We start from the raw sequence: 27,598 nt of genomic DNA on the forward strand, positions 1-27,598 counted from the left end.
AATCCCGTTATTTCTTTTCCTTCGCCGCCCATTAATGGCAGACGCCACCGGACGCAAGGTGTCGGACATGCGGCAGTCGGGCGGCCTGTGTGATCTTGTGTTGTGGTGGTGGTCAGGCCGCGTTTGTGGAGCCGCCGCGGTGGCCTTGTCGGTCCCGACACCATGAATCGGCTACAGCGACGTGACGAAAGTCGTCGATTCCGCGGCTTTTTAAACGTCTGAGCCGAGTGCTTGCCCGGGCGCGGCGACGGCGGTAGTGCGGTGCGTGTGTGTTTGTTGACCCCCGCAAAGAGGAGGAACATGGCGGCTGGCTCTTCCGAATTTCGGGACCTCCGGAGGATCTCCGCTCTCGTTTTGGCCGTCCTGTGCCTCGACTGTGGTGTGCGGTGTGCCGCTGGCGGCGACGCCCCGAAGCCCTCCATAAAACTGTTCGGGAACATTGGCAAGTTTGCGAACCGCTCAGGCGTGCACGAGTTTCTCAAGAGTAACTTGTTTCTCGCGTCGCTCGCCAAGGAGTCTTCGGCGTCGTCGCCCGCCTCTGCGGCCGAAAGTGCCGCTTCGGACCGGCAAGATGCGATCGCGGACAGCATATACCTGCAAGTGGAAGCGCGTTCGCTCGGATCTCACCTTCGAAAGATCAGCAACGAGGAGCTGGGAGTCACCGCTATGCAGGTGAGCGACACTTGTTTCGTGGCGCGAGATGGTGCCAAGATTTCGGTTTCGGGAAGCGACGCACAAGCAAAACGTTTGGACTCCTCGAACTGCCAACTTCCGTACACAAAACGCACGGCGGATTTTTTTTTGGAAGATGCTGTACACGGGCGATCTTGTTAGGTAAAAACGCGACAGCGTGAACGATCGCCTTCCGCTGCTTTCGTTTACCGGCGCGACGGTTGCTGTGCGGACTTGGGCGCCGGACAAGCGGCGCCGGCAATTTCCTGGATGGAGTCGATTACCGTTCCCGGTGCGGATGCTGCGACGATCCTCTCATATTTCTCTTTTACCTCTCATAGGGCTTCGATGCTTGGCTGTTCTTTTTCCGGCGACTTTTTTTCTTTTTCGCTCTCCCGTGTTCCCCAATGTGGCACTTATTGATTGGAAAGCCTAAGCCGCTTCTGTGTGTGCAGCAATCACGTTTTCGCACTACTTACCGCACACGTGCCTGTCGCCACGTGAATTTGTTTCGCCTTTTTTTTTTTTTTTTCGTTACGTTCTCCATGTCGCGCTTCAAATGTTAGGTGCCTCGAGTCGTCCACTTTCGGAAATGACCCTACTGGGCACGTCGGATGTCCGAGCTTTTTGCGGAATGGCCCGATTATAACCGGGATCGTAGCTTCTCACGTCGAACAGGTCCTTTCCGAATAAACTTTTCGCCGACATCTGCCCACCGTCAATTTTATTTTATCCCTAGAACCCTCACGGGTATGGGAGAGAGCAAGCAATCGGTTAATCCCGAGTCTCTTTTTCTGGTATAACGGTGTTGTTTAGCATCGAACAGTGTTCAGTTGTGTATTACTGAAACTACCGATGTGGCGACTTGCTGCGCCCGCTTACTGCGCTTTGCTACTCGGTTTAGTGGTGGTGGCGAGTCGACCGCTTTCGATATAACGAAGTTATCTCTATAGCGAAGTTTCCGCGGTTCTCACTGTTTCGCAGTACGAACGCTGCGGCGTTCCGCGAATTTTTCTTTTTTTTTTTAATTTCGCGTTTCTCGTCGTTCGCGGTCTTACTTGGTGCTTATTTTTTCAACCTGCCTTCGTGGAACACACACACTTTCTCTCTCTCTTTTTTTTTTTTTCGTTGTTGCCGTTTAAAGGGTCTCGCAAGTCGCGCTGTATCGCCACAGGCGGATCTTTAATTGGGGGGGGGGGGGATGTTGGCACAGTGTGCGCGCTGATGGGATTGCCAGCTTCTTTATCGGAGAAAGCGGCGCGATATTGACTCGTCCTCTTCAGCCTCTCCGAGCGAACAAAAAGAAGCATGTTTGCCCACCGCGAATCGTGTTAGAACCTGCCTGGCACGTCTCTGAGAGGAAGGAGACCGAACTTATGTCAGAGGCTGGCGATGATACAGCGTTGGCTGTTCCAAATGACCACCTGCGCCTGGTAGAGAAATATTTCAGGGACGAGCAGGTGATGAGGGTGACCGTAATCACATGCTAGCGTCCCTATCTCAAAAGGTCGTGTGTTGTTCTGAAGTATTGCTTGTGCTATCATGGCGTCGCGAACCATTTCTTTTAGAGAGTCATTAGAACCTTGCTAATTTGAACAAACTACCAATCGGGCATTGAGTCATACCCCATGCTTTTAACTTTGGTGAGTCGTGCTTGTGTACGAAATGGTAAACAATACTTGTTACCATTCAGATGCCACGTCATCACAGCGTTATCACCGCTCTCAGTGTTGTGGTTTTAGCAGACCTGGTCATACCTAGGAGACTTGCTGTCCAGTCTTCTGGGTTATTTTCTCTGCAAAGACCCAATCGTTTCTAGGATCAGAACTTGTTGAGGAGAACTATACCAATGAAAGGGACACATGACTGGCTAGAAACACTCTTTCCTGCGCCATTCCCATCATTCCTTGTGCCTTTCATCGATGTAGCTTCCGTCGACCAGTTTCCAATGCATCGACTGCGCTTGAAGTTGAATGCTTCACTAGTGAACCTTACAGCAACAGAGCTCACTACTGATGAATTGCTTTGCCGTAGCTTGCTTAGCATGGTCATACTTTTGCTACATGCATTAGCTGCATCTTATTGACTGTGGCATGTACATAGAAGTGTCGGGTGAATGTTTTAGCTGGCTGGCGGGTTATCTTGGCTACACAAGCAACACGAAGCCAAATGTCGACATGAAGAGACTATTCATGCAATTCCTTATACCTGTGCGTCTTTAAAAATGTTCCCTGCACTGCAAGCATACTTGTAGCTCCCGTAGGGTCTTTTCTGGATGTACGGGTCTTTTCTGGATGTACGTTATACTTCCTTTGCCACATTTGTCGCAAGCATGCCTTTAGTTACCAGAGAAGCCTCTCTGGTATCTTAACGCGTGCCATTCAAATTCAGACCGTCACCAAGTTCACTACAAGGACACACTTAGTGGGGAACCAATGAATCGGTTCAAATTATATTCCCCAATACAACATTGCTCTCAATGAACTGAGTGATTATACCTGTTAATGAGAACTAACACACAAAATAATGCCAGCGAAAGTGTAAGGGATGTTATTGGATGTAATTGTAATGTAAGTATGAATAAACAAAAGTGGAATGTGAAGAAACAAAATGGACGAAAAGTTTAACTTGCCTGTGGCAAGTTATCTTTTCGTCCACTTTTATTTCTTCACATTTACATTACAATCACTTCCAATAACATCCTCCATACTTTCCTTGGCATTATTGTCTATTAGTTCACATTAATATTCTGTCTAACAAATCATGCTTATGTATTAAAAGTGCTGATGAGACAGGGACATGAGAGGGCACAACATTGCAAGAAAGAACACTCACAGTTCAAGGCTTTATTGCATCATTGGCAAATATGTACCAAAACCCGATCCTCACAAATTACCTGCTCATGTGCACCATTAGTCAAACTGAATGCAGAAGAGATATAGGCATGTGCTTCCCCTCCAACTATCCCTTGACCTCCAGCAGTGTCACTTCTTTGGCAGACATATATATATCTGTCCACTGCGGTGGATCAGTGGCTAAGGTGCTCGGTTGCTGACCCGAAAAGCACGAGTTTGATCCCAGCCACGATGGTCGCATTTCAATGGAGGCGAAATGTGGAGGTGCTTGTATAGTGTGATGTCAGTTCATGTTGAAGGACACCAGATGGTAAAAATTTCCAGAGCCCTTCACTACGTCCTCTCTCGGAATCGCATCGTGGTATTGGGACATTAAAATCGGCATATGTGGCCAATGATTGGTGACTTATGCAAAAAGATGCCCTATCGGTAGTGAATAATACATGCCTTTAATCCACAATCTGCTTTCAATACATGAATACGCATAAGTACCAACTAGGTCGCCCTTCCGTTTTGCTTCATTGAATGTTCAAATCCGCATGAAAAAAAAAAACATTTCAGTCTTCCTGTGGAACCCTGGCTTCCCCGTGTACATAGTTTTTTTAAGCTATCGATTTGACGACAGTGGGTAAAGTCAAAGTGAGCTTATGGATAGTGTTTTTTTTTCTTGGTAGTACTAATGCGTGTTGGGTTGCTCACATTTTCACGCGGAGTACACTACATAATATTGTTTGCGAGTTACTCAATGCAATTTATTGAAGTTCATGTCCATGTCTCCCGTGCTTGTTGCCTACTATCTGCAGTGTTTATTGATATAACAAAGTTTGCCTGCATCTTCTATGTTTATATACACGCAGCTATTATTGATCGTACTGTGGTCATCAGCCACTTTAGCAGGTGCAACTTTTTTAATATGCATAAATGAAAAACACATGGAAATGAGTTACATAACGTGTCATGTTACAACATGCAGATTTGTCATTGGAAAGTTGTTTTTCATGAAATCTCGTGTATGTGGTAAAGTACCGAAGCTTTGCCAAGAAATGTGTTGATCTGACTTCGGGGTCATCATAATGAAATTTCTTTCTAAGCACGCTTTATTATTTAGTGGTACTTTGCGCATTCTTTGTGTGACTCCTCTCCGCATCAATGCTAACCTCTGTTTGAGTGTAATCAGTAAACTTTGACAGACTCACCCTCTTCAGAACACAATGCATTTAATCAATGTTCAATGCAAGGAAAACAATAGGTTACATTAGAATGATGAATTATACTCTGAAAACTTTTTGTCAAGGTTGCCTGCCAAAATCTCCAACTGTGGCGTCGTAGATTTCAAACTGTCTTTCTGTGTTTTCGCTGCGTTGGTCTATCAAAAATTTCTGAAGCTTGAAATATTATGTCTGTGAGAGGAAAAGGTGCCTCTTTTTTTTTATCGATCGGGTACTATGTAGGACATAGTAAGTGCCATTGAAATTAATGCTGTCACAGTGATTGGGGTGGTAGTGTCGCTACCTGTATTTTCTTTTCGTGTTTTCTCTCGCTTACTAAGCACGTATATAGGTCGCATACAGGTGTTCGATAGAAATCATTTTGTTTACTTCTATCGAAGTTCGGTTACAATAAAAATTGTGCTGTCATTATTGTTGAACTTGCTGGCCTTCCTACTGGTGGCCATGCTCTATTGAATGCTTACATTGAGATACTGAAGGTGCTTTGTGCACATCTTTGGAAATCATATGAAGAATAGGCGGTTTGCATTTGTAGCACTTTAGTGTCCAAATGGCATTGATGCAAAGCGTGGTACGTTCCATTTCTTGGTTTTCTTTCTAGCAGAGTGACAAGCATTAAGGGCTGTTCATTATGTTCATTGTGACTCTTAACTGCCTTTTTATGGATCAACCATCATAACGGACATGTCTGTGGCAGGTCGTCCATCAAGTACATTGAAAATGGCTTGTGATTGTTCATGTGTCCCTTCTCTGTGCAGGGAATCTATGACGAGCTGCCGTTCACCACTGACAACTTTGATGCAGCCAAGCAGCTTGATGAGGTAAGTCGATCCCGATTCCTGTTGTTTCTCCCAGTGAATGAACGGTCCCACGCGAAAATCGAAAAGTGTGGGGCCTGTGCTTTGGTAAAAGCAGTTACGCAGTGTATGCTGCTTCCGTGCGCTGTTAAAGCACTTTAGTGCAGTGTTGTGGATATTTCCAAACATGCAATATGCGGCCCGTTTCTTGCACAGTACACATTACCAAAGGAAAGGCTGTAAACAACTTACAGGGCATCGTACAAGAGTGAAGCAGTGCAAGAGCTCTCGTAACGAGCACCTTTCAAGACAGTTAATCCTCGCTTGCCCGAGTGGAACGGTGGCTATGGTGCTCAGCTGCCGACCCAAAGGGGCGCAGGTTCGATTCCGGCCTTTGCGATCGCATTTCGATGGGGGTGCAACGATAAGAGGCCCATGTACTGTGTGATGTTAGGGCACGTTAAAGAACACCAGATAGCCAAATTTCCAGAGCCCACCACTGCCGCGTCTTTGATAATCATGTCATGGTTTTGGGAGTGTAAAACCCCAGGTCATATTCGGACAGTTTATCCTGTTGGTAGCACTTCATCCTGAATAGGGGCATGTGGGAGGGGGGGGGGGGAGCGCTCCTTTCAGGGGGTCTTTTTGTAGGTGCACGTTATTTTAACGGTGTTGGGTTCCTTCACGGAAGTGCTCTGGGCAGGCTGCTGATAGCCATTACGGATGTCATGATGACGTCTGTGGCGGCCGGCGTATTTCTGTTGCTTCGTCCTGGTCGGTGGACTCCCACGCGCACGATTACACCCGATCACGCGGTGCACACCCGTTTTTGGCGGCTTCCATCGTAGCGGGTCATCATTTCATGTGTGTAGGCGGCGGTGGACCGGCCTGAGCTTCCCTGGCGGTGGCTGTTCGCGTTGCTTGGTAGTAGTAAAAAAAGAAAACGGGTGCAGCGTCGGTTGCGTTGGGTGTGTGCTGGGAGGGAGGTTATACTGGGTGTGTGTCTCTGTGGTGGACGTGTTGGATACTTACTTCGTCGTCCAAACCCTGTCGAGGGTCCGTGTGGCCCGCACAGCTGGGAAAAATATATATCCACCTCGTGCGCGCGTGGCAGACGCAGCGGCGGCGTAGCTGTCTCCTTTCTTTATTTCTCGCTCGCTCCTTCTACTTCATCCCGCCCTGGAGAAACTGCGCTCGTCTTCTTGGCGGAGTCGGGGGAGAATGGCTGGCGGGGCGACGGGCACCCCGTAATTTTGGGAGAGGAGGGGTGCCAACGGTGACTGCCTGCTCAGCGTCGGCGTTGATACCTCCCCCTCTTCTGCCCGGGGTCTCTTGACAACACGGGGTTCCCTTTCTGCCCGTGTGTGTGTCTGTGTGGTGCGGATGATGAAGTCTTCCCCTGCCTTCTTCGTCACATCCCCCAGTCCTTTCTGCTTTTTTTTTCGGCAATTTGTTAGTTCTCTTCGTTCAGTCATTGTTTCTTTCTTTTCTTTCTTTTTTTGCTGCCTGCGTAGACGGCTGTTGGCCGAGCTACTGCCTCCGAGTTCGTTCCGGCATTATCCACCCCTCTCTCCTCTCGCGGTGCTCACGAAATTCGTTCGGTTTCTTGTGGAACGCTGGGAATTTGTGTTTGAGCGGAAGCCGGCCGGTCCCTTTCTTGCGCGCGCAGTGTGATCGCATGTACTTTCTTTTTCTTCCAAGGGCAACAACGCATTTTGTTGTTTCGCAAGTGCGGGGAGTATAGCTTTTGAGAAAGGCCGAACACCATGGTGGAGGCATGATGGCAGCGATAGCGCGGTGTTGCTTGCCGCGGTTCGTCGGAACACCTCGGCTGCGTCACCTGTGTTTTAGCGTTTGTGTGTGTTCCCTCGCCGGAAGCGCAACCGTAGAGGCTGTCATTGAGAGGAACCGGGAGAAAATCGATAATACTACGCTAGAGGGTAAAGGGGGGAGGACTGCGCACATTAGGTCGGAATTCCCATTCATTCCGATGTTGCCGGCTCCTGCATGAGCTGAAGTTGTTAAATGGTGGGATGAATACCACAATATTTTTAATGCGGAATCATCGATCGGAACAACCGGCTCTCCGCGAACGAAGAAATTGACCAGCCCGCACCGTCAGCTAACTCGTTCATAATGGGACCATGCGAAAAAAAGAAAGAAAAAAAAGCAAAACCTGTACATGCACGTTCAGGTGAATGCTTTTTTAATAAATGTGAGCGATAGATTAATCTGTTTCGTGATGTCGATGAAAAGTTGGGAACGATAACAATGCATTGTTTTGCCGTTGTAGTTCTGAATATAATGTGAATATAAAATAATAAAATTGACCGCGATATTCGAGAATGGAGCTCTGACATTTTTATTTATTTATTTTTATTCTAACAAATGAGCCTATAGCGGTTTATCAGTTTAAACATTTAGTGCCCTTTTGATTCTGATGGCATTCCGTGGGCCTATAGGTGCGGTACGTCCGAGTTTTGCCGCTGCTGGCTTGTGAAGCTGTGATTCGGTAATCAGTTGCACAGGAAATGACTATTAAAAACAACTGATTTAATGAGTGAGGTCGAGTTGTATATAAGCGCCGGACGACCTTTAAGTGCACCGCTATTCGTCGAATGCCCAATACACGGAAGATTGAAAAAACGGTGGCGGGCCTCGGTCGCGTTTTGTTCACGCCCGAGCCTCCTCGAGACGTGGGCGTGCTTTACCGGCGGCGACGTCGGAGGCGTCGTCCGTTGAAGTGATAAAGCGAGCGTTGCTGCTCACACAGACCACGGGACTAGACTGTTACGGGACCCCCCCTCCCGGAAGTGCACTATTTACAAGGGCGCAGCGCAGCGGCGTATCGTTCTTCTTCGTGGTCTGTTCAACTCGCGAGGCACAGTTGTCATTTGCGGCGTCCCTTTGTGGGCTTAAAGTGAAGGGCAGTGTTGCTTTACGACAAGGTGCCGGCGATGTTTACCCTTCTTACGAGGAGGGAGGGGGGACTCTGGGCAGACTTTATGGTCCTGCTGATTAGAGCGCGCGTGGTCCTCCATTTGCCGCCGTGCGAACTGTTGTACGGCTGGCGCGATAGTACGAGGCGTCGTCGAAGCTGATTCTGCAGTGTGCATAGGCGGGTAGAGGGTCCTCCGGTAGGAGGGAGGGAGGGAGCAGGGAAGGAGACAACGTTCACTGTATCGCACACCTCCTACCTCTATTGTCCAGTCCAAAAGAAACTAAGCTTCGCAATGCTTGCATAAATGGAGTGATGACGTTCTCGTTGTAGTGGTCTGTCTCTGGTCCCCGTCTTTTCGCGGGCAACGAAGGGGCACGTAAGCAGTTCTTGAGATCCTCGGCTGGCGTTGACCTTAAACACCTGCGTGACCTTAAATTAATCATGCGTGCTGAACTACAAACGGGGCTGTATTATTCGCAAAGGTTGGTTGCGTGTGGAAGGGGTGAAAGGCGCCAGCTTGTTACCGACGGGTGGGAAAGGACGTGGGAGGTGGCTGCGCCTCACCCGGCAGGACCTGGGAAGCCAGCGGGTAACTTGGGACCAGGCCGAGTGAGCCCGCTCGAGTCGGTGGGGCCCTGGAATAGGGGCTCTATCCTACGGAATGTCAGTTTGAACAAAATATTAATTCATCCACCTCGCCCCCTCCCATAGGAGATTAAAGGGGGGGGGGGTAGTTAGTGATTCTTAAATGAAAAGAACAAAGTAAGCTCCGTTACTGTCTCTCACGGGGAAGACACCTCAACAGTAGCTCACGAGGGGCGGGGGTAAGGAGGAGGGATTAAAAGGATAGAATTAAAATGTATGGAGTTGAAAGGAAGGAGAGAGCGAGGTGCAGGGACAGCCACATACGGAAGTAAGAAGATAGGAAAGATCGACGCGGTCGCAGGAGTCCGAGGACGGGGCACCACTCGGCGAGAGCTCTTGTCGGCGTCAGGAGATGGCGTAGGGCGAGCCAGTCGGCCAGAGCTGCGCTGTCGTCGGAGGTCGCGGGGCACAACTGGTCGCGCCGAATCTAGTGAGCGAGTCCCCGGGGGGGTTGCTCCCCCTGTTCACGTGCCTATGACAATGTGGTTTTGTCTGTTCAAACCACTCGAAGATGATGCTTGTTAACGCGAAGATGATGCTTGTGAACGCGAGCTTTTTCGATTAGGCCGGTCAGGTCATAACCCGATCGCGTTCGTGCAAACAGAGCCTCGTCCTCTGTGTAGGCGGCGTTTTCCGGTGGGACTGTAGTTTCCCGAGTGCTGTACAACCCCAGGAAACACCGCAGCGCCAACTCATTTCGAGTCTCCACGACGAAACCGCTGGCCGCGCTGCCGCCGGCGTATTTACCTTTTTCCAGAGAGAAAGAACTCCGTAGAGTCGGGGCAGATAAAGTGCTGGCAGGCAGCTGCACGGTGCTGCCCCGAAATTTCGCCTCCGTGCCGTGCGACCGCAACGACGAGTTCTTCAAAGCTGCGGTCCTCTCGTACAATATACTGCCCTAGACGGGCGACGATTTGCGGTCCCCCTCTCTGGAAGACTTAGCCCCCCCTTGTTTCGCGGTCGCGCCCTTTGCTTCATTCGAGAACGGACGTTCTTCTCCTGGCCTCCTCGACTGTTGCCTGCCTTCTACGGTTGGTGCTGCTCGCTGAGAGAGAAAAAAAAAAGAAAAAAAGAAAGAAACGTTGACAGGAGAGACGCACTGGTTGCGGCGGCTAGCGGTTTCTGCCCTGAAACAAAGCGGCTATTCATTTGGATGCTGGTCGCGCTTGGGACCTGCTGTCGTTGGACTCCCAAATGCTCTCTCGCCTTCCACACACACACACACACCCCGTGTTCTTGCAGTTATGCGCAGCGTGTGTGCGCGTGTTCGTGCGTGCGTGCGTCCACGTAAACGCATACACACCAGCCTTTACGCTCGCACACCGCAAAAGAGACGGAGCACGTCGACTCACTGTTCTCTCTCGACGGCTTCGCCGTTCCGGATTCGTCTCTCACGTTCGTAGCGCAAGTCGCGCTTGCCTGTACGGTATACGCTTTTCCTTTTCTCGACTCCGAAGCCATTCCATTCCCCTCCGTGCATCTCAACCTTTTACGCGGGTCGTTTCAACAACGCTGTTCGTTCAACAAGTTGAGGTTGCCGGGAGGGTGGGTTTCATGTCGATGCTATCTCGCCTACGGTCTCCGTTGAGAGCTGGCTGCGTGGCGTTATCTGTAGCGCGTAGCCTCCTCGACCGCTGCGGGGAAATACAAGAGAACGCTCTGTGTGCCCTCTTGGGTACCTGCCACGTTTTATGTATAGGTGTGTGTAGTGTGTGACGGGACGTCATGGGCAGAATAAAACAGAAAAAAAAAGAAACGCAAGCGTCTTGCGGAGTTTGTCTAGTCAGTCCGCGCACGCGCGAGATAGGCCGCCGGTTCGAATCCCCCCTCGCTCGCTTCGTGCACAAGGAACGTCCGTGTTGTCTCCGCTTGCTGAACGAATGCGCGAACTGCCTGCCTTGTTCGAATGTTGAATGTACACGGGCGCGATAGAGTGCCGGTTCGAGTCCCGCCTCCTGAACGAACGCCCTTGTTCGCTCGCCTTGAATGGCGTTGCGTCTCGCGGGAATGGCCGTGAAGCTTCTTCCATCGCGAGCCGGGCCGCGGGAATGTCATTTCACGCTTTAGAGAACGTTGAATCTGTCTCACTCGAGCCTGTACTTTTTTTGTTTTTCTTACTTTCTTTCGGGGAGCTTGAAGTTGCGCGTGGAAGTATTTCGTGACCGTCACGGAGTTGGAAAATTCGGCGACCGTGGTCGGAGAGGGGGTGGTGATGATGATGATATTGGGGACGTTCAGCCCTCCCCCACCCCACTCACCCCTCAAAAGAAGAAATAAACCAGTTTTGTGTACACGTACGAACATACATAAATGGTGGTGGCATCCTTCAATTTGATGCCCGCAGTCACATTTGGTCTTTGGTGGGGCATCTGAGGCGTTGGTCTAAGGAAGTATACATTAGGAAACACTTAATCAACGACGGGCCCCTGCGTGCTTGCAGGTTACTACTATCGTTGCATAAGGCTCGTGTAGTAACTCGAGGAGCCTTTCTTTTTTGAAATGGGGTCAAATCCAAAATTGAAACTATATCAAACAAGACTGTACTGGCACATACATAACTCTCAACTTTCCTCTAAAGCAGTAATAATAAATTCATACTAATTGTTAGTAATTTATCGTTTTAGAGGAAAGTTAATAGCGTTTATGTGCCAATACAGCCTTATTTGGGATCGTTTCGGTTCTGGATCTGACCCATTTCGAGTAAAAAAAAAATATCCTCATTTATTCTCTCTAGAAATGCTTACGTTGTTTCTAGCTTCACAGAGATCGCCTTTCCGTTACGCGACGGCCAGAAACGCGCCGAATTTGCGCGGACACGAACCGATTAAGGCACACCCGATGCTTAAGACGACGACAGCGCCGTCCCGATGAACCTGCGGCCGTAGAGTTTCTCAAAATTGACTACAGGGCACTCTGGCGCTGCGATCGTTCAGCGACCATGGGAATGGTGGGTAGTACACACATTTGCCTAGTCTTCGTACTTGCGGGCGGCGAATCGTACTTGCGGCTTCGTTTACTGCTGGTTTCGGTTTTTGTTTTGAAATAAAGATTCAAACACTTTCGAACTTCCCGACCCAATTTGGAAAGGTAAGTCTAAAAAAAAAATAGGGTGGTAAAGCGAAATCGCTGAACATTTGCTGATTTTTGTTTTGTAACAAATAAAGCTCTAAGCCACACGAACACACACGGAGCCAAAGGCAGGCCAGAAGTACGAAGATTAGACAAATATGTGTGTACTACCAGAGTCCTTCAATGCTTTTGAAGTATTGAAGGACTCTGGTACTACCCATCATCATTCCCATGCTCGTTGAAGCACCGTGCGTCGCAACTCCCATACCTCTAGCAATGAGTGTGTGAGTGAGAATTTATTAGAAGGCAGAGAGGTCGGCCTGAGCTAGTTCGCTCTAGCCTGCTACTCTACACAGGGGATAAGGGAAAGGGGAAGGAAAGAGGGATGAAGGGTGATGATGGGGACAAGAAGAGGTGGTGCGTATGTACAGTAGCCACTTAGCATAGTACCCTAAAGTCTAGAACAGCCTTTGTAGCAGTTTTAACACTGTTTGGTCTTTCAAAAATTTGCCTATAGGCTCATTTAGTGGTCCTTCCCCACGGCAATCTTTAGTAAAAGGCGAAAGATTGATTCGACTAGCTGAGAAAGGACGCTCTAGTAAGTATTGTAGGAAACTCTATGCCTGCGGCCACTCGCCAGCGTTCGGGCATACACTCGCAGGCTAGATATCCCTCGCTGCATTAGCCACGCATCGGGGGTTGTGCGAGGAGAGTTTTTTTTTTTGGGGGGGGGGGGGGGGCGGCGGCGTGTCGTTTGGATCCCACGGCGTTCTATTCAAGCGGGCTGCGGCGAACCGCAGCATATCGCCCGTCTTCCTTTGAATAGAGCTCTTTCCCGCCCGCGCGACGTACAAAAAGGGCACACACCGGTCCACCTGAGCTTACCGCGAATAGAAGAGCTTCGCGCGTCTTTTCGGACAGCCTGCTTTTTCTTTTATTCTTTTTTTGTGCCTCTGCTATCCGGTGTTCTTTTTTTTTTCCTTCCCTCTTTGCTCCTTCGCAGCGGGTCTCGGCTCACGACTTGTATACGGTGCGACAAGAGAATGCATATCCTCCCGATGGCGCGAACCGCGCGAGTGCTTGCTATACTTTTTTTGTAAAGGCGATAGTCTTTCTTGGGATGCTCGTACGCAGAAAAATGTTGGTCCGTCTTCCTGTCACGCGATTCAGCCATCCGGCCAAAGTTTTTAAGCATTTGCTGAGCGCCCCGGCCATCTTGGAACTGGTGGATGCGTTCACACTTGTGAACGTTGTCGATCAAAAAGCGAATCTCGCGCATACCCGAGGCGCAACATCAATGCGCAAGTATTAGGGGGTGTGTTGCTTTACTAGAAGATACGTAGATGCGTTTTTTCTAAAGACTGTAGTGTTTCTTGATGCTGCGCCGAAAATGCGGCGCTATGCACGAAAATTCCCTTTGCCGACTATATGGTGCTGCCACCTGTCAGTGGTACTGGGATGTTTTTCTGGGTTCTGCACAAGCTCCTGCAGAAGACTGTCGTCTTTCGACGACATTTGCAGCGAAGCGCGCAGATAGACGGCTCATGTTTTTTTTTTGTTTTTTTTTTTTTTACAGCGAAAGCTGTATATGGCTAGGAGAAACGAAAATCCGTTCATGAACTGCCTCCATTGGCTGCGTTATCAGTTACGTCGTTTCCAAGCGCGCGTGCCATTGGCTGTGCCGTGAGTGACGTCGTCGCAGCCTATGGCGCCCGAGCCCCCGTGCAACAGTTTCTCCCGAGGCCTCCCCGCCGAGTTGGCTCGCGATGTCGGACGCTTGCAAAAAACGCAGCGTTCCGGCGTCAATGTGATGATTCCGGGAGCTTTCGGCGGGAGTTTCTCTAACGGCACATTGGCTTCGGCTGTGACGTCCGAGACCGCCTGTGGTTTGAGAACAACCATGTGTGATTAACGCATGGCGAAACGCATTTAACTGCTCATTACATTCCTCTATGAACGCGATCATGCGAGACACAATGTGCGACATGTGAAATAAACACTGTGGTAAAACCGAGCGAAAAGGTGTTTCAGTCTTATTAGAAGCACGAACATGTAACCAGTTATTGTCAAACGCTCCAGTGCCACGCCGGGTTGAACCCACTGCTAGACACCGGGGCCGCACGTTTTAGCTTTCGCTGGTTAATCATTTGTACGGAATGCTTGGGTGGGTATTTTTTAAAGTTTTGTATCCGTTTGGTTCAACCCTGTGAGACAACCTTATGTCTTGTGGACATATTGTTACGGGAAAAATAAGTTTACCGGGGTAGACACGCAGAATAAACTCGGTGGCGGACAAGATGGCGCCCTACCTCGTCTTCCTCCTTGTCCTCTTCGTCGCTCTCGTCCGCCCGTTGCTATATAACAGTGCAAACGTGACAATACACGAAGACTCGGGGCACCTGTCTGTCATGTCTCTTCTTTGACACAGAAGAGAACTCTCTCCTGTGTCTAATGTACGTCTGCGCTCTTTCACATATGTGAACTAGCCATGACCAAATAGGTTTCCAGCAAGTATTACTGAAGTTCGCCCTTATAACACCGCTTATTTGTCGAACTTGCGTGCCCACGACACCCCGGTCATTTCCTTATTTACACCGGCATTTCGCCATCATTGCCGAGAGGTCTTGCGTGAAAAAAATTACGGTTTGATTATACGAGGGGCACCATGTGGTGGAGGGCTTTTGAAACTGCGACCAAGTATAGGGACTTTTTAATGTGCATCTAAATTTTAAGCACGTGCACATTTAACATTTTGCCTCCGTCGAAACGCGTCCCGGATTCGAACCCGTGACCCTCGGAACTGCAGTCCAACTCTCTAACTAAAAACACCATGGCTTCCATGCAGCAACTGAACGCGCGCTTGCGCATATCTGACGATGCCTGAAAAGAAAGACACGAGCGTTGGCGGTTACAAACGAAGCTGGAGTTCAGTCGAGGTGTGGCAGCTTGGGCTATAGTTGGTATGGCATGACGATAGTTATAGTGCGAGAACAAAACGACGACACAGAGACGTGTCTTTCGTGTCCTTCTTGTCTATAACTATCTTATACTATCTATCTATAACTATCGCTATAACTATCTTCAGTGGAGGATGGAGAGGCTCGAAGCTGTGAGAAAGGTCGATCGACTATATATTGTCGCCGTGGCGTATACACGTTTGGGACTAGGGTACGGGTGCGTACATTCTACAGTCAGCGGTCTAAGGTAGGCAGTCCTGAAATTTAGATTTACGACTTGTTCTATAATGCACCAACTTGTACTGTGCAGTTCGACCGAATGCAGTGGCAAATTGCTGCTGGAATAATACCTCGTGGCTTCTAGACATTTGGCTCTGACGACATAGATTGTACGTTATTGTATGCATATACATGGCATGTGGGAGGTTAACGCGTGAGAGAGAGGCATGCAATGAGGTGGGCAGATGAAATGAAGAAGTTTGCGGGTATAGCGTTGCAGCAGAAAGCACAGGGTTGATCGGCGGAACATGTGCGATTGGCGGAACATCAGCCTAACTACGCCCTGCAGTGGACGTGGTTAGGCTGATGATGACGTTGCATAGAAGGATGACCTTAGCCACGTTCCTCGATTGATGATTTGACATCACTACGAAAGCGTTTGTCACTATTTGGTCTCCCACTGCGCTGCATGTATTTACTGAATATTAGCTGGTGTCTCCGCATGAGCGCTGCGTTCGGTTTCATTGCCCACTCAGGCGAACTCCGCCCGCAGTTCCGGGCTACAAAAGAAAAATGGGCAACACGAAGGAATTTGCTCTCAAACTCCTCTCGTGGCCAGTTTTTTTTTTTTTTCTCTTTTTTCTCCTTGCCTTGTTCGACTAGAGTGAAGCCAATTGCTTTTTTTTTCCCCTCCCTTTTTCCAAACCGAAACTGCGTCTTTTCTTACCCCTCTCAATTCTTTATGACTTCCGTTGCCGCTTAGAAAACACGGGTCCGCTTGTACACGCCCTCCAGGAGAGAAGTTGTGTAGCTGCTCGTAAATGATATCCTCTCACGATTCGCTTTCCGAAGAAGCCGGACGGTGCGCCCGAGCAAGGAGAGGAAGATGAGGGAGCCACGTTGACCCCTCCCCTCCCCCCGTACGCTTCTCACCAAGCGGTGTTTCATTTCTCGTGCGCTGCTGCAGCCTTCTTCATCTTCCCGGTCCTATTTTCCTCCTCGCCCGAATTTCGCACCTCCGTACACGAACCTCAAGAGGCCCCCCCTTTCTCGGCGCTTCCTTCATAACTCTTGACAGCGGCGGCAGGGCATGTCCGGCGGCCGCGTCGGACCCGTCTACTTGAACACAGTTCCAGCAACCCTCCACCCCACCTTGCACTGTACCATTAGGTGGGAGAGGGGGCTTGCGCTCTGTGCCGCCCATATCGCGTGAAGACCGGTATATGGGGGGAGGGTGTGGCGCAGAGGGCTCGACCTCCGGCGAACACCTTCGAGATTGTGAGGCAATGGGAGAGAGAGGGTAATGGCAGAGAGTTTAGTGTTGCTTTGTGCATTGAGAACTGTGTGTGTGTGCGGTGTTCGAGTGAGTGAGAGAGAGAGAGCAGCGGATGCTTTATGTTGGATTGCGTTCGCTGCGGATTCGAACTTTCAAACTTCCCTTCCTCCTCCCTCATCGGAAAAGAAGGGCTTGGTGGGAGCGGAGCGTTGGGGGTGAGGATGAATTCCGCGGGGAGCTTAAATGCGATAGGAGCTAGGTGGCGCAGTTGTCGATATAGGAAAGGGGGAACGTGTTTTCGGGCGAGAAGTTGTTTGAAGCGTGTGTGTGTGTGTGTGTGTGTGTGTGTGTGTGTGTGTGTGTGTGTGTGTGTGTGTGTGTGTGTGTGTGTGTGTGTGTGTGTGTGTGTGTGGAGTGAAGAGGAAGTGGTGTGGGGGAGAGGGGGCTCATCTTGTCCTCTCTTCCAAAGACAAAAAAAAAAGGAAACAGCTGGAGGAATCAAAATACTAATGTAAAGGTGTGGAGGTCTGGTTCTGCATCTTTACGACGCCTTTTCTTCCTCTACTTTAACTTGCCGGTCTCCGAGAAGCCGTGCTCTGGGCTTCTATCGCCCCCTCTTCCCCCCCTTCTCTTCACGGCTTCGTGCGTTCTGGACCGAACTGAACGAAAGAGGAGAGACCGAAAAGCTTTTAGTTTTGAACGGGGCGGCATGCAGCGCGCGTATTCTCTCTCTCTCTCTTTTTTTTTGTCTTCTTCCTTCATGTTAGGGCTATAGTCGTTCTTTATTTTTTTCACCCGTCTTAACCAAGAGGCAGAAGCGCAAGAAGGCGGGGTTCTTTGATGTCTTCAGCGCCTCCGCGTCTTTGACCGCCGCGTCCTAAGAAGAGGAGAATGGAAGGGGGGGGGGGACTGTGCATTTTGAAAGACGGGTGGGGAAGAAGACGATGAGAGGCACATCCGAAGAAGAGAAAAGAGGAACACAACCGTAGTCTTTGTGCGGTGCCCGGTGTTTGGCCGTGTGGCGAATTCGTCGCCGGTCTTTTCAGGCGGGCCGCCGGCTCGCCTTCGCATCCTTTGCTGCTTTTGACCGGGGTGGGGAATATTTATTGTATACCTCTTCTCGTGTCGCTCCCTGCGTGCTGGTCGCGGATCCCTGAGCCCGTTGCGTATAGTTTCGTCATTCGTATTCCAGGTAGATGCCAGCGATGTATGGTTGGGGTTTTAGTGTTGAGCGAACAGGCGGTGCCAGTGAGGCTCTAGTTTATGTTCCGGACTTCGCCTCGTTCGCTGCGGTTGTCTCGCCCCGGGCTCTCTCTCTCCCCTTTTTTGTGTGTGTGCTACGCCCACGTTACTCCACGGGGCTTGTTGGCTGATTCAGTCGCAGCTTTTGACGTTACCTTGGCAAACAAGCGTCTTGCGTATCCGTTCCAAAAACATTCCCACATCTATTGAAATGTGGTCTACCCCATAAACGAAATAGTCCTTGCTTTTTTTTTCTTTTTGTGGAAGTTTAAGCTGAATTGATCGGAACGCGACAAGGGGGAGTTACAACAGAAAAAAAAAATGTTCATTTGACAAAATTGTCCCGCCTTTATGCTATACGTTTACAGTACGGGGCGAATTATTTGTTCGTTATAGCGAATATTGTAGCGACTGTCGCACTTTTGGTTTCGTTATAGAAACAAGAAATGTCCACTCATACGGAGCGGGAACAACCAAATCCGGTATTTGGTTCGCCATAGCCGACGATTCGTTATATCCGCGTTAGTCTCGACGAGCCTTGAACGTGCTCTAAACCGCGACATTTTTTCCGCTCCATTACTTGAGTTGTTGACAACTCTTGAATGGCTGCCGTTGTTCTTATTACGCCATCGCATATTAGCTTTTCTACAGCCGCCATGTTTTTTTTTTTCCTTTGGTTTGTTTTAGGTAACGCAGCGCTTTCAGTGAAGTGCATTTAGTAGCGGGTATGTGTGCTGTGCCGTTCGGTGCACGCGAAATTGCGGGCTACGCTTAATCGCTGGATAAGTAAGATTGGGTGTGGAGATGATAGTTACAGCGCGAGAACAGAACGGCGACACAGAGACTAGAAGGACACAAAGGGGTGGGGATATATGTGTCAGGTGGCGTGGCTTGCAAGCGTCAAGTAAGGGCGCATGTAGTCGCTATAGTGGTTGATCATAACGTTGTAAAATCAACGCACTCACTACTGGTATGTATTTCTTATTAAACTTCAAAGGTTCTTCATGAGGTGGTATTTGTTGTTAACTTTGATATCTGTGCGCCTCTAATTTTGTTTCCCGTGCATTGTAGCGCTCGTCTTTTCTCGCATCAAAGCATTCGCCGTAATAAATAGTTAAATGTCTTACTATATTTCGCCAAATGCGCGCGGTTCCAATAAAACGCCCCGGTGGCTCAAACGGCAGCTGATCAGACGCCCGAGAGAGAGAGAGAGAGTGGGGGGATCATAGCGCCTCTGTTAGTCCTAAACGATGGGCAGGTGGCGCGCTGTTTGCGTGATTGGCTATTACGCACAACGATCGAAGCACGAATTTGGGGATTCGATCTCCAGGCCGATGCGCTTCGCGGGTGGTATAGCCCCGTGCACGCCTATTATCTCTCTCAGAAAACGCCGGGGATCGCTCCGTTTGCTAAGGAATCGGGCAGGTGCTCTCGTCGTCCGCGTAAGTCTTTACTCACGAACGTGATATATATATATATATATATATATATATATATATATATATATATATATATATATATATATATATATATATATATATATATATATATATATATTATTCATTCATCATTCGGCGGCGTCCTTTTTCTCTCCGAATCCGACGCAATAAAGAAGGAAGAATAATAAATCCGCCTTTTTCATTTTTCTGTGCTGCCCGCTGCTGTTTCAGTAGGGGCCGGGATATTGCCTGAACGAAAGCCTCCGAGATCTAGAGGTGTTTCCCCACCTTTCCACCAGGGGGGGGGGGGGAGGGAGGAAGGGCGGCGCATGCGCCGTGATATCGTGACGAAATAAAATAGAAAAAAAGTGGCCGTGCGTGTGGTTTGTGTCTGCATCCCTCGGCATCGCCTTTACGTCTGCGAATCCCAACCGCCCGCGTCTGCCGTCCCTTTCTTTCCTTCCCCCTTTTTTTTTTTCTTTTTTGCGAGGCGCATGTTCCTCCGCGCTCTCAGCCAACTCCTCCGGTTCGCCACGTTGCGGACGCTGTAGTAAGTTCAAGCCTCTCGATGAACGAGTGCGCGCGCGTCGTGTGTTCACGTGCAGCTTCGTCTCTCTCTCTCTCTCGCAACGTCGGCGTTTCGGTCGGAGCGTGTCCTTTTGTTGTAAAACTCTTTGCTGCCTGCCTCTCCCTCTCTCTGTCGACAAAAGAACGGACGCCTTTAGCGCCGCAGCCCAGCGCTACTAAGCTCGTGCGCGAAAATTGGTCGGCTCTCTCTCTTCTCTCAAGCAAACACGATTCACCCCCCGTTCCTTTTTTCGCGCCGCGGCTTGGTTGCCCGGCGCGTCGTCGTTTCGTTCGGGGGCCGTTGCTTCTTCGTCGCCGACTGGCTGGTTCGCCGCGGAGCGCGCATTAGTCGCGCGTGATTGCCGCCGCAAAGACGGCGGTGGAACGCGGAGTTGACTACCCCCCTCCCCCCTTCATTTTTTTTTTTTTTGCCCTTCCTAGCGGTCTGCCCTCTTTCTCCACGGTGAAGGCTCAAAAGAAGCGCCGCGGTATGGTAGGGGTTCTGATCTTGAACCGGCGTCGACGTCGATTCGGTGTCTGTCGTAGAGCGTGCAGCTTTTACTCCTGCTGTTGTTGTTTCGTCGTACAATGCCGTTCGAGGCAGCTGCATCGCACGCATGTGCATGCACCACTTCCTAAGCGTTCGCCATACCGCTGCCCCCCCCCCCCCATGGCCGCCGCTCTTCTCGTTCCTTCACCAATAAGGTCTTTCCACGAGAACACGATGCAAAATCGGGGAGGAAGGAGGGGGGAAGGTCTTGTCTGCTTCGTTATAACCGATAATTTGTTATATCCGTGTTCGCTTTATGGATATTCGGCACAGGGTCGTCAGACAAGCTTCAAAGCTGCTGCCAAATAAAGATCGTCATCGTGGCAGGGTGAAGTAAGGGCTTCGAGCAAGGGCGGATCCAGCCGCGCTCATCTTAGGGTAGGATGTCGCTTGAAGTCTATCCGGGAAGGGGGCTGCTCTTGCTTTTTTTGTTCGTAGTAGTCACTGTTAATGAAACTGCTGTCAAGTTGTGCTCTCAGTGGTTATAATCGGTGATGAGAAGTGGGATTACGCGCACTGATGTGAGGGCTTGGGGGGTCGATCTCCCCCTTCCCGTTTTGTATTTGTCACTGGCTCTGGAGGACAGCTTTTCTCTGAGAAACTGATGTTGAGTGAAGCTCGCAAGCCCCACGACGTCAGGCGAATCGGCGGACCTCATTGACCAGCGCGTGTACGACGCGTTCGCGATACGTTAACGTGAGGCTTCAAATTACATATACACCGCTATTTGAGTGCGCGTTGGTGTACGTGTGTCATTGTTTTTTTGTTTTTCCTGATGACCCCGAGCGTCCGCACAAGGCACAACTGAACTTTCGTCGTTCCGTATCAAAAGCGAGCAGCTTTGCGAAACTGTTGGCACCGGCGTTGACCGAGAAGGCTCTTAGCAACGTCCCTGGAAAGACGTGTTCAATCTCCCCCGGTTCTCTCTCTCTCTCGACACACGCTATCAAACAGACATGCCGCTTTGTCCAACACAAATCCGTGCCGCAGCGGGCGATATAAGCGAGAGGTGCTAATACAACGCAGGCGGCGTGCAGAATGCCCGCGGGAGGTGGTTGTGGTGGTTGCGATTCGGGGAGGGGGCGAAGAAGGGTGGTAGGATTTAGCGCGCCATGCCCGGGCCTCGTCGTTAATTCCTAATGACGGCCAGAGGAGGTGCGGGAGGTCGTAATTAAGCGGTACCCCCGTTGCTCCCCCCCACCCTTTCTGCGCTTGGTATGCAGAGCCTTCTATACGTTCTCGGCAATATAGCGTCTCTTCTTCTTCTTCTTCTTCTTCTCTCTCTCTTATATAAGGCCGGGGCTGCTTTGGGGCTCGGCAATCCTGCGGTGGTGGTGTGCAGCCTCCCCTATCCCCCCCCTCCCTCCCCCCCGGCGTGTAATTAATGGGCCGACAACGAAGTCTCGCCTTTTCTCGCAACGCTGCGCTCGCTAGCTCTTCGGGCTTCCTTTCGGCTCGCTCGGACCGGGGCGTCGGCCGTGATGCTTCGCGGCGTGATCGTGAACTTGAGACGTGTAAAGTGAGGGAGGGAGAGAGGGAGGGAGGGGATATTAAGAGGCCGTAACGTCCGTTTAGTAGCGACATTGAGTATATATACAGCACGTTTCTCCGTTCTTTCTCTCTCTCCCTCTCGCTCATTCTTTCGCTCTCCTTCTCATTAACTCATCGAATAGGTTGTTCTGAACGGAAAGAAAGGGTTTTCTCTCTCCTCTTTTTTTTTTGTCTCGTTCATTTACTCATCGCGCAGATTTTTCGGAAGAAAGAAAGGAAGGAAGGGTGGGGTTGGATTTGTGGGGTTTAACGTCCCAAAACCACCATATGATTATGAGAGACGCCGTAGTGGAGGGCTCCGGAAATTTCGACCACCTGGGGTTCTTTAACGTGCACCCAAATCTGTGTACACGGGCCTACAACATTTCCGCCTCCATCGGAAATGCAGCCGCCGCAGCCGGGATTTGAACCCGCGACCTGCGGGTCAGCAGCCGAGTACCTTAGCCACTAGACCACCGCGGCGGGGCAAGGGTGGGGTTGTGTGTGGCACGAGGTTTTCTTCATTACCGACTGAGCGCGTATGATAGAGATGTGTTTGAAAACAAAGTTTTTGGCGTGGGGTTCTTATTGTAGCCTGCGAAGTACCGGGGTGTATACATTTGCGAGAGCGGCCTAAATGTCAGCCTCGCCTTGCGCTACGACTACATAGAGGTTCTCGGTTGGTAATCGCTGCAGTGACCAGTTAGGTCTTCACCAAATACGAAAAAACAACGAAAGGAATGTGTGAACGGTTACGCTGGTTATGTTGAATTGTTCGAAAACATTGGGGGTGTTTAATTATCTTGTGGAATTCGTAGTATATGCAGGACTGAGAACGGTTATGTGGCTAGTGCGCGTGTACCCGTCTCCTCCGACCCCCCCCCCCCCCCCTCACACACAGACCTTTTTTCGTATGTGCAGTTTTCTTTTTCTGTGGTGTTACTCGTTGTTCATCTTTCAAGGTAATTTTTAATAACGGCTTGGCTATGACCGTCTTCTTAAAATACCAATGATGACATCACCATTACCATCACTTATAAGGAAATAAACTATCCGAAATTGATTTCGAGAAGCTTTTGACGTCATCAAAACGAGCAGGCGCTATTGGATGGAGCACTGATGCAAGTTCTTTGTAAGTGCCACAGCGATGGCTGCTGGTGGTGCTGACATTTTTTTTTTTTTTTTGACGTTATACACGTGTAAGCGTATATAGAACCTATACTAAACTCACAATATACTCCGAAGGGCCCGCCCTTGCAAACAGCTGCAAAGTATTTTGGGAATCCCGAGTACTTCGTATAAAATAGCAATGGTTAAAGAGCAAAAAAAAACAACAACAAAACAGCACTCGCCTGATCTGCGCCGCGCCTTGAATAGCGGCTAATGTGTCCGCAGAATAGCCTCCGCCACGCCTGTACGCTGTGCCTACTATAGAACTGCAGGTTTGGTGGAGAAGGAGGGAGGGGGGGGGGGGGGGGCTCTTGTCGCGTTGCTTTTAGAAACCCGGGAAGGAATTCTGGGAAAAAAGAAATAAAGAATGCGGACGCTTTGAGGGAGATGCATAGAGCATGCGACGTCGGCTGGTCTCGCCAATCAGGCGCGCTTCAAGCCGGGCAAGAAAGAAGACAAGTACCTTAAGAGCTTAGCCTATAAGGACAGCTTCAAGGAATGGGTGTCATTTCATAACGCGGAAAATTCAAAATGACAAATTACCGGAATGCCGAAGTTTGAAACATGGGAAATTCGAAGAGCCAAAAAAATCTATGGTAAAGCAAATTGAACAAAAAAAAAACGGAGAGAAATCGAAACCCCGATACATCAAAATGACGGCATCGCCAAATTTTTTATTAGACCAATAAAGTATCTTGCCAAGACACGGGTATCGCTGGCCTTGCACGATGTGCACGTGCTTCCGCCCTCTTCTTTTTTTTTTTTCCAATAGCCATATTCACTTCGCACATGTTCAAGCCTTCAACAACTACGACAACAAAGGAAATGTATTTCTGCAAATATGCATGTCTCACCGTGTATACCACAGTGCGACAGACCGATACGTTGTCTGTAGGACCGTGTGCTCAGATTTGGGTGCACGTTAAAGAACACCAGGTGGTCGAAATTTCCGGAGCCCTCCACTACGGCGTCTCTCATAATCATATCGTGGTTTTGGGACGTTAAACCCAACAAATGAATGAATAAAACAGATACGTTGTGTGCTATCCAGAAAAGTGAGAACGTCGTTGCCCTGATTGCCCAGAGCGATTTTCGTGTAACGTCTGCTTATTGCTCTGTGAGCGGCGAAGTTGGCCTCTGATCGCTCCCTCGACTTTTTCTTTTTCGAATTTTTTTCTGCCTTATTCAGAGAAAAAGAAAACGCGTTTTTTTTTTTTTTTTGAAGGCGCATTGTATCCCGTAACAACGGCCCCTTCTCATTTTATTTGTATACTTCGCCGCGTAACAATCTCGCGATGCACAGAAGCTGACCGATTGTTTCTCTTTCTCCGAGATATGGCTGTAAACGTTTTGTTGCAGTTTTCTATGACTAATGCACGCCACTTTTTCCCGTGCTTGCATATTTCAAGTGCACACAGCTAGAAACAGCTCGAATTTGGTTACTCAATTTGTTTTTTAGGTGACCTGCCTTTTCCTTTACATCTACGAAGTGCTCCGCGTGCGGTCCTCGTACCGACGTCACATCATGGCCCCCGAGATGGCGGGTGCGTGGTGGGCGCCCGCCATCTCGGAGGCCATGGTCACATTTGCTTAGTTGTGCGGTGCGCCTCCAGGTGGACCTACCGTCTGCAGTGGGGATGATCATTGGTTCCCTAGCCTTCCGAGTTTTCCGCGAACAATTCGACGAAATCTGCCACCCACTTTTTAAACAAATTAAGCATGTATGCGAGTCTTCGTTGCTGCTTTACGTTCTTTGTAAAATTGTTACGGCACGGTAAAAAAATGGCAGTATATCCACGGGGTAAATGATGGAGAGGGGGCCAAGCATCCGTCCGTCCATTCGTTGTTGCTTCTGTCCGTCCATGCGTCCGTCTGTTCCGTCCATGCGTCCGTCTGTGTGACCGCCCGTGCGTCCATCCGCCCGGCCGTGCGTGCGTCTGTTCGTGCGTCCGTCCCTGCGTTCGTCCATGCATCCGCCCCTGCGCCCGTCCATGCGTCCATCCGTCCGTGCAGCCATCCGTGCGTCCGTCCATGCATCTGTCTGTGTGTCCGTGCGTTCATCTAGTCAACATTCCAATACCACCATCTCGCATCTTTTCTTCATATATTCCGCATATAGAAGCACCGCCATCCAGCGGACATTCTAAGGACTAAACGAGAGGGGGCACACGCACACTTTCTTGCGGCTTGCGCTTCGTGTGTACTTCCCACCTTTAACCACCTCGAGTTCATGGTATATACTAGTTCACTGTATTCGTGGCACTGCGGCCCAACGTTCGCTAAACCTTTCTAAAACCAAGGAGGTTACGCACAGCGAGTATAACGTAGCAACCTTTTCCTGTCAAATAGTGCTCAATGTATATGCCAATGGCTGCTAATGGGGAATGAGAGACAGGATAATTCGGCTTTTAGTTAACGCGCACGCTGCTAATTTTTTTCTATTGTTCAACAACGCGCAGGAGAAATCTCCCACCGGCACCACTTTGCAGGTCCAAACGTAAGACTGGTTACGCACTACGACGAGGAACGAATGGGTGCCGCTTTAAGGAGCTTCGCCCCTATGAAAAAAAAAAAAAAAAAAACGCCCGGTCTTGCATTCGCGCGCGTTCTCGCTCCTCGCCTATTGTTGCGCCGAACGTGTTTCCCGGCTGCGGCGCGTTGTAGTGTTAGTACACAGTTATAGTTTAGCGTTAGCGTGATAGCGTAGGTTAAGGGAATGACGCTACCGTGCAGCAAACGTTCGTTGTAGGCAGCGTCTTATAGTTTAGCGAAATAGCGCTTACGTGGTTTACGTGCCCCCAAGTGGGATGGTGGCGCCACCTATTACATGGTTAATAAGATAAACAGTGAAAATGAAAATAAAACGAGAATGTTTGCCTATGCCGCTGCGCGAAGCATTGTTAGAAGTTTATTTTTGTGATAACAAAAGTAAATAAATATGAACGATGTACAAAACGCGAAAACATCTACGTTGCCGATTTGTTTACAATGATCATGTAGTTAGGCCTAGGCGCGTTCGAAATGGGAAGCTATCTCAAAAACTACGCCAACCTATCCGTAATACTCAGTCATCGAAGCTAACTGAAGGCAAGCGAAGCCACTTAGAACAGTCGTTTGCTGCGAACAAGGTGAATCCTTCAACAACTACGCCAAAATCACTTCGAAGCGGGCGTCCGAGAGCGCCGCCATGTTTACGTACACTATACGTGCACCTACCCTACCTTAAATACCGCGCGTACGGTAAGCGGTACGCGTAACGTACGTATCTGCGCATGCGCACTTCGATTCTGGTATCACAATACGCCCGGTATCACGGTAAGCCCGGTATACTAAAGTATTAAAACCTTGTTCACGGCGACACTCATTGTCCACGGGATTCGCTTTGCAGCGACGGGGCACGGTAAGTGGGTTGCGCAGGCGTCGCGTGAATTGATATGCAGTATGAAATGGGGGTGTGGGTACTTGAGTGAACTGTCGCGCCGGTCGGTGGCTGGCTGCAACTGACGGAGGCTGCTCGCATTTGTTTTTTTTTTTTTTTTGAAAGCGAAACAGGAGACCTCGCGCGCGTTGTGCACGCGCTGGTAGGGGTCTCACCGTCTACGCAGAGAGAAGGAAGCCAGTGTGGGTAGAGGGAATGGAGCCGGTGCGCGACCCGCGGCCGCCTTTCTCGGTCCTTGGGTGGTCTTCCCATTGTCGTCGGGCGCTGTTGTGGCGTTTTTTTTTTTTTGTGCTCGCGGTTGCTGCGAGTGCCCGGGAGGTTCAGTAATATTGAAATCTATGAAAAAAAAATAATAAGCTCTACGTTACAGAAAAGGCCGCTGAGAGAGAATGAAACGTTGAACATGGCCTGCAGGTGTCGCTGGTGTAGGCTTGAGTGCCCTCCCCTCCTCTCGATTCTTTTTTTTTATTCCAACTTGTGTTTTGTAGCAAACTGGCCGAAAACTATTATTATTATTATTATTATTATTATTATTATTATTATTATTATTATTATTATTATTTACATAGGCTGCCATATTGAGCAGCAGTGATTGCAGGAGTGATTACAAACAGCAAATAAAACACGATATGAAAAAAAAAACGAGTATACGCATTGAAGAAACAGAACCTCAGGAGAGTATGCACAGCTGATCAGTGAAAAATGTTTGACAATTGCTTAACAAATTCATCGTTTGACCGTTAAGGGTGGGCATACAGACAAATGTGCAGACAGACAGACCAAAATGTTAGCATCGAAGGTCCCCGAGAAAGACCATCGTCTTTAAAAAAAAAGTAGTCGCGCGATGAGAGATGGCGTCATGGTGAAGTAGCAGTGGGGCATGATTAATGACGTCGGGGATCGCCAAAACTTTTGACGTCACATAATGACGTCATCACACGAGGGGTCACTTGGTTGGAGATGGGCTATGCAGAACCACGTTAGGTGCAGAAAGTCTTCGT

The 27,598-nt window shown here is 49.5% G+C and overlaps 1 protein-coding gene and 1 non-coding gene across 2 annotated transcripts in view; one reads left to right on the plus strand and one right to left on the minus strand.

Moving 5' to 3' along the window:
- Positions 1-105: 105 nt before the first annotated feature.
- LOC119180616 (VWFA and cache domain-containing protein 1) overlaps positions 106-27,598 on the plus strand; it is a 73,564-nt gene continuing 46,071 nt past the window's right edge. The window contains exons 1-2 of the mRNA XM_037431727.2: positions 106-672; positions 5,515-5,577. Coding sequence (XP_037287624.2) covers positions 301-672; positions 5,515-5,577 — 435 coding nt within the window. The 5' untranslated portion in view covers positions 106-300. The remainder of the gene's footprint in view (positions 673-5,514; positions 5,578-27,598) is intronic.
- Positions 12,683-12,809, minus strand: LOC142774909 (U5 spliceosomal RNA). The gene has a single exon (XR_012886584.1). It is a non-coding gene; the product is annotated as a U5 spliceosomal RNA (small nuclear RNA).

The sequence above is a fragment of the Rhipicephalus microplus genome, chromosome 10 (genome assembly GCF_043290135.1).
Source record: "Rhipicephalus microplus isolate Deutch F79 chromosome 10, USDA_Rmic, whole genome shotgun sequence".
NCBI classification, from domain to species: Eukaryota; Metazoa; Arthropoda; class Arachnida; order Ixodida; family Ixodidae; genus Rhipicephalus; species Rhipicephalus microplus.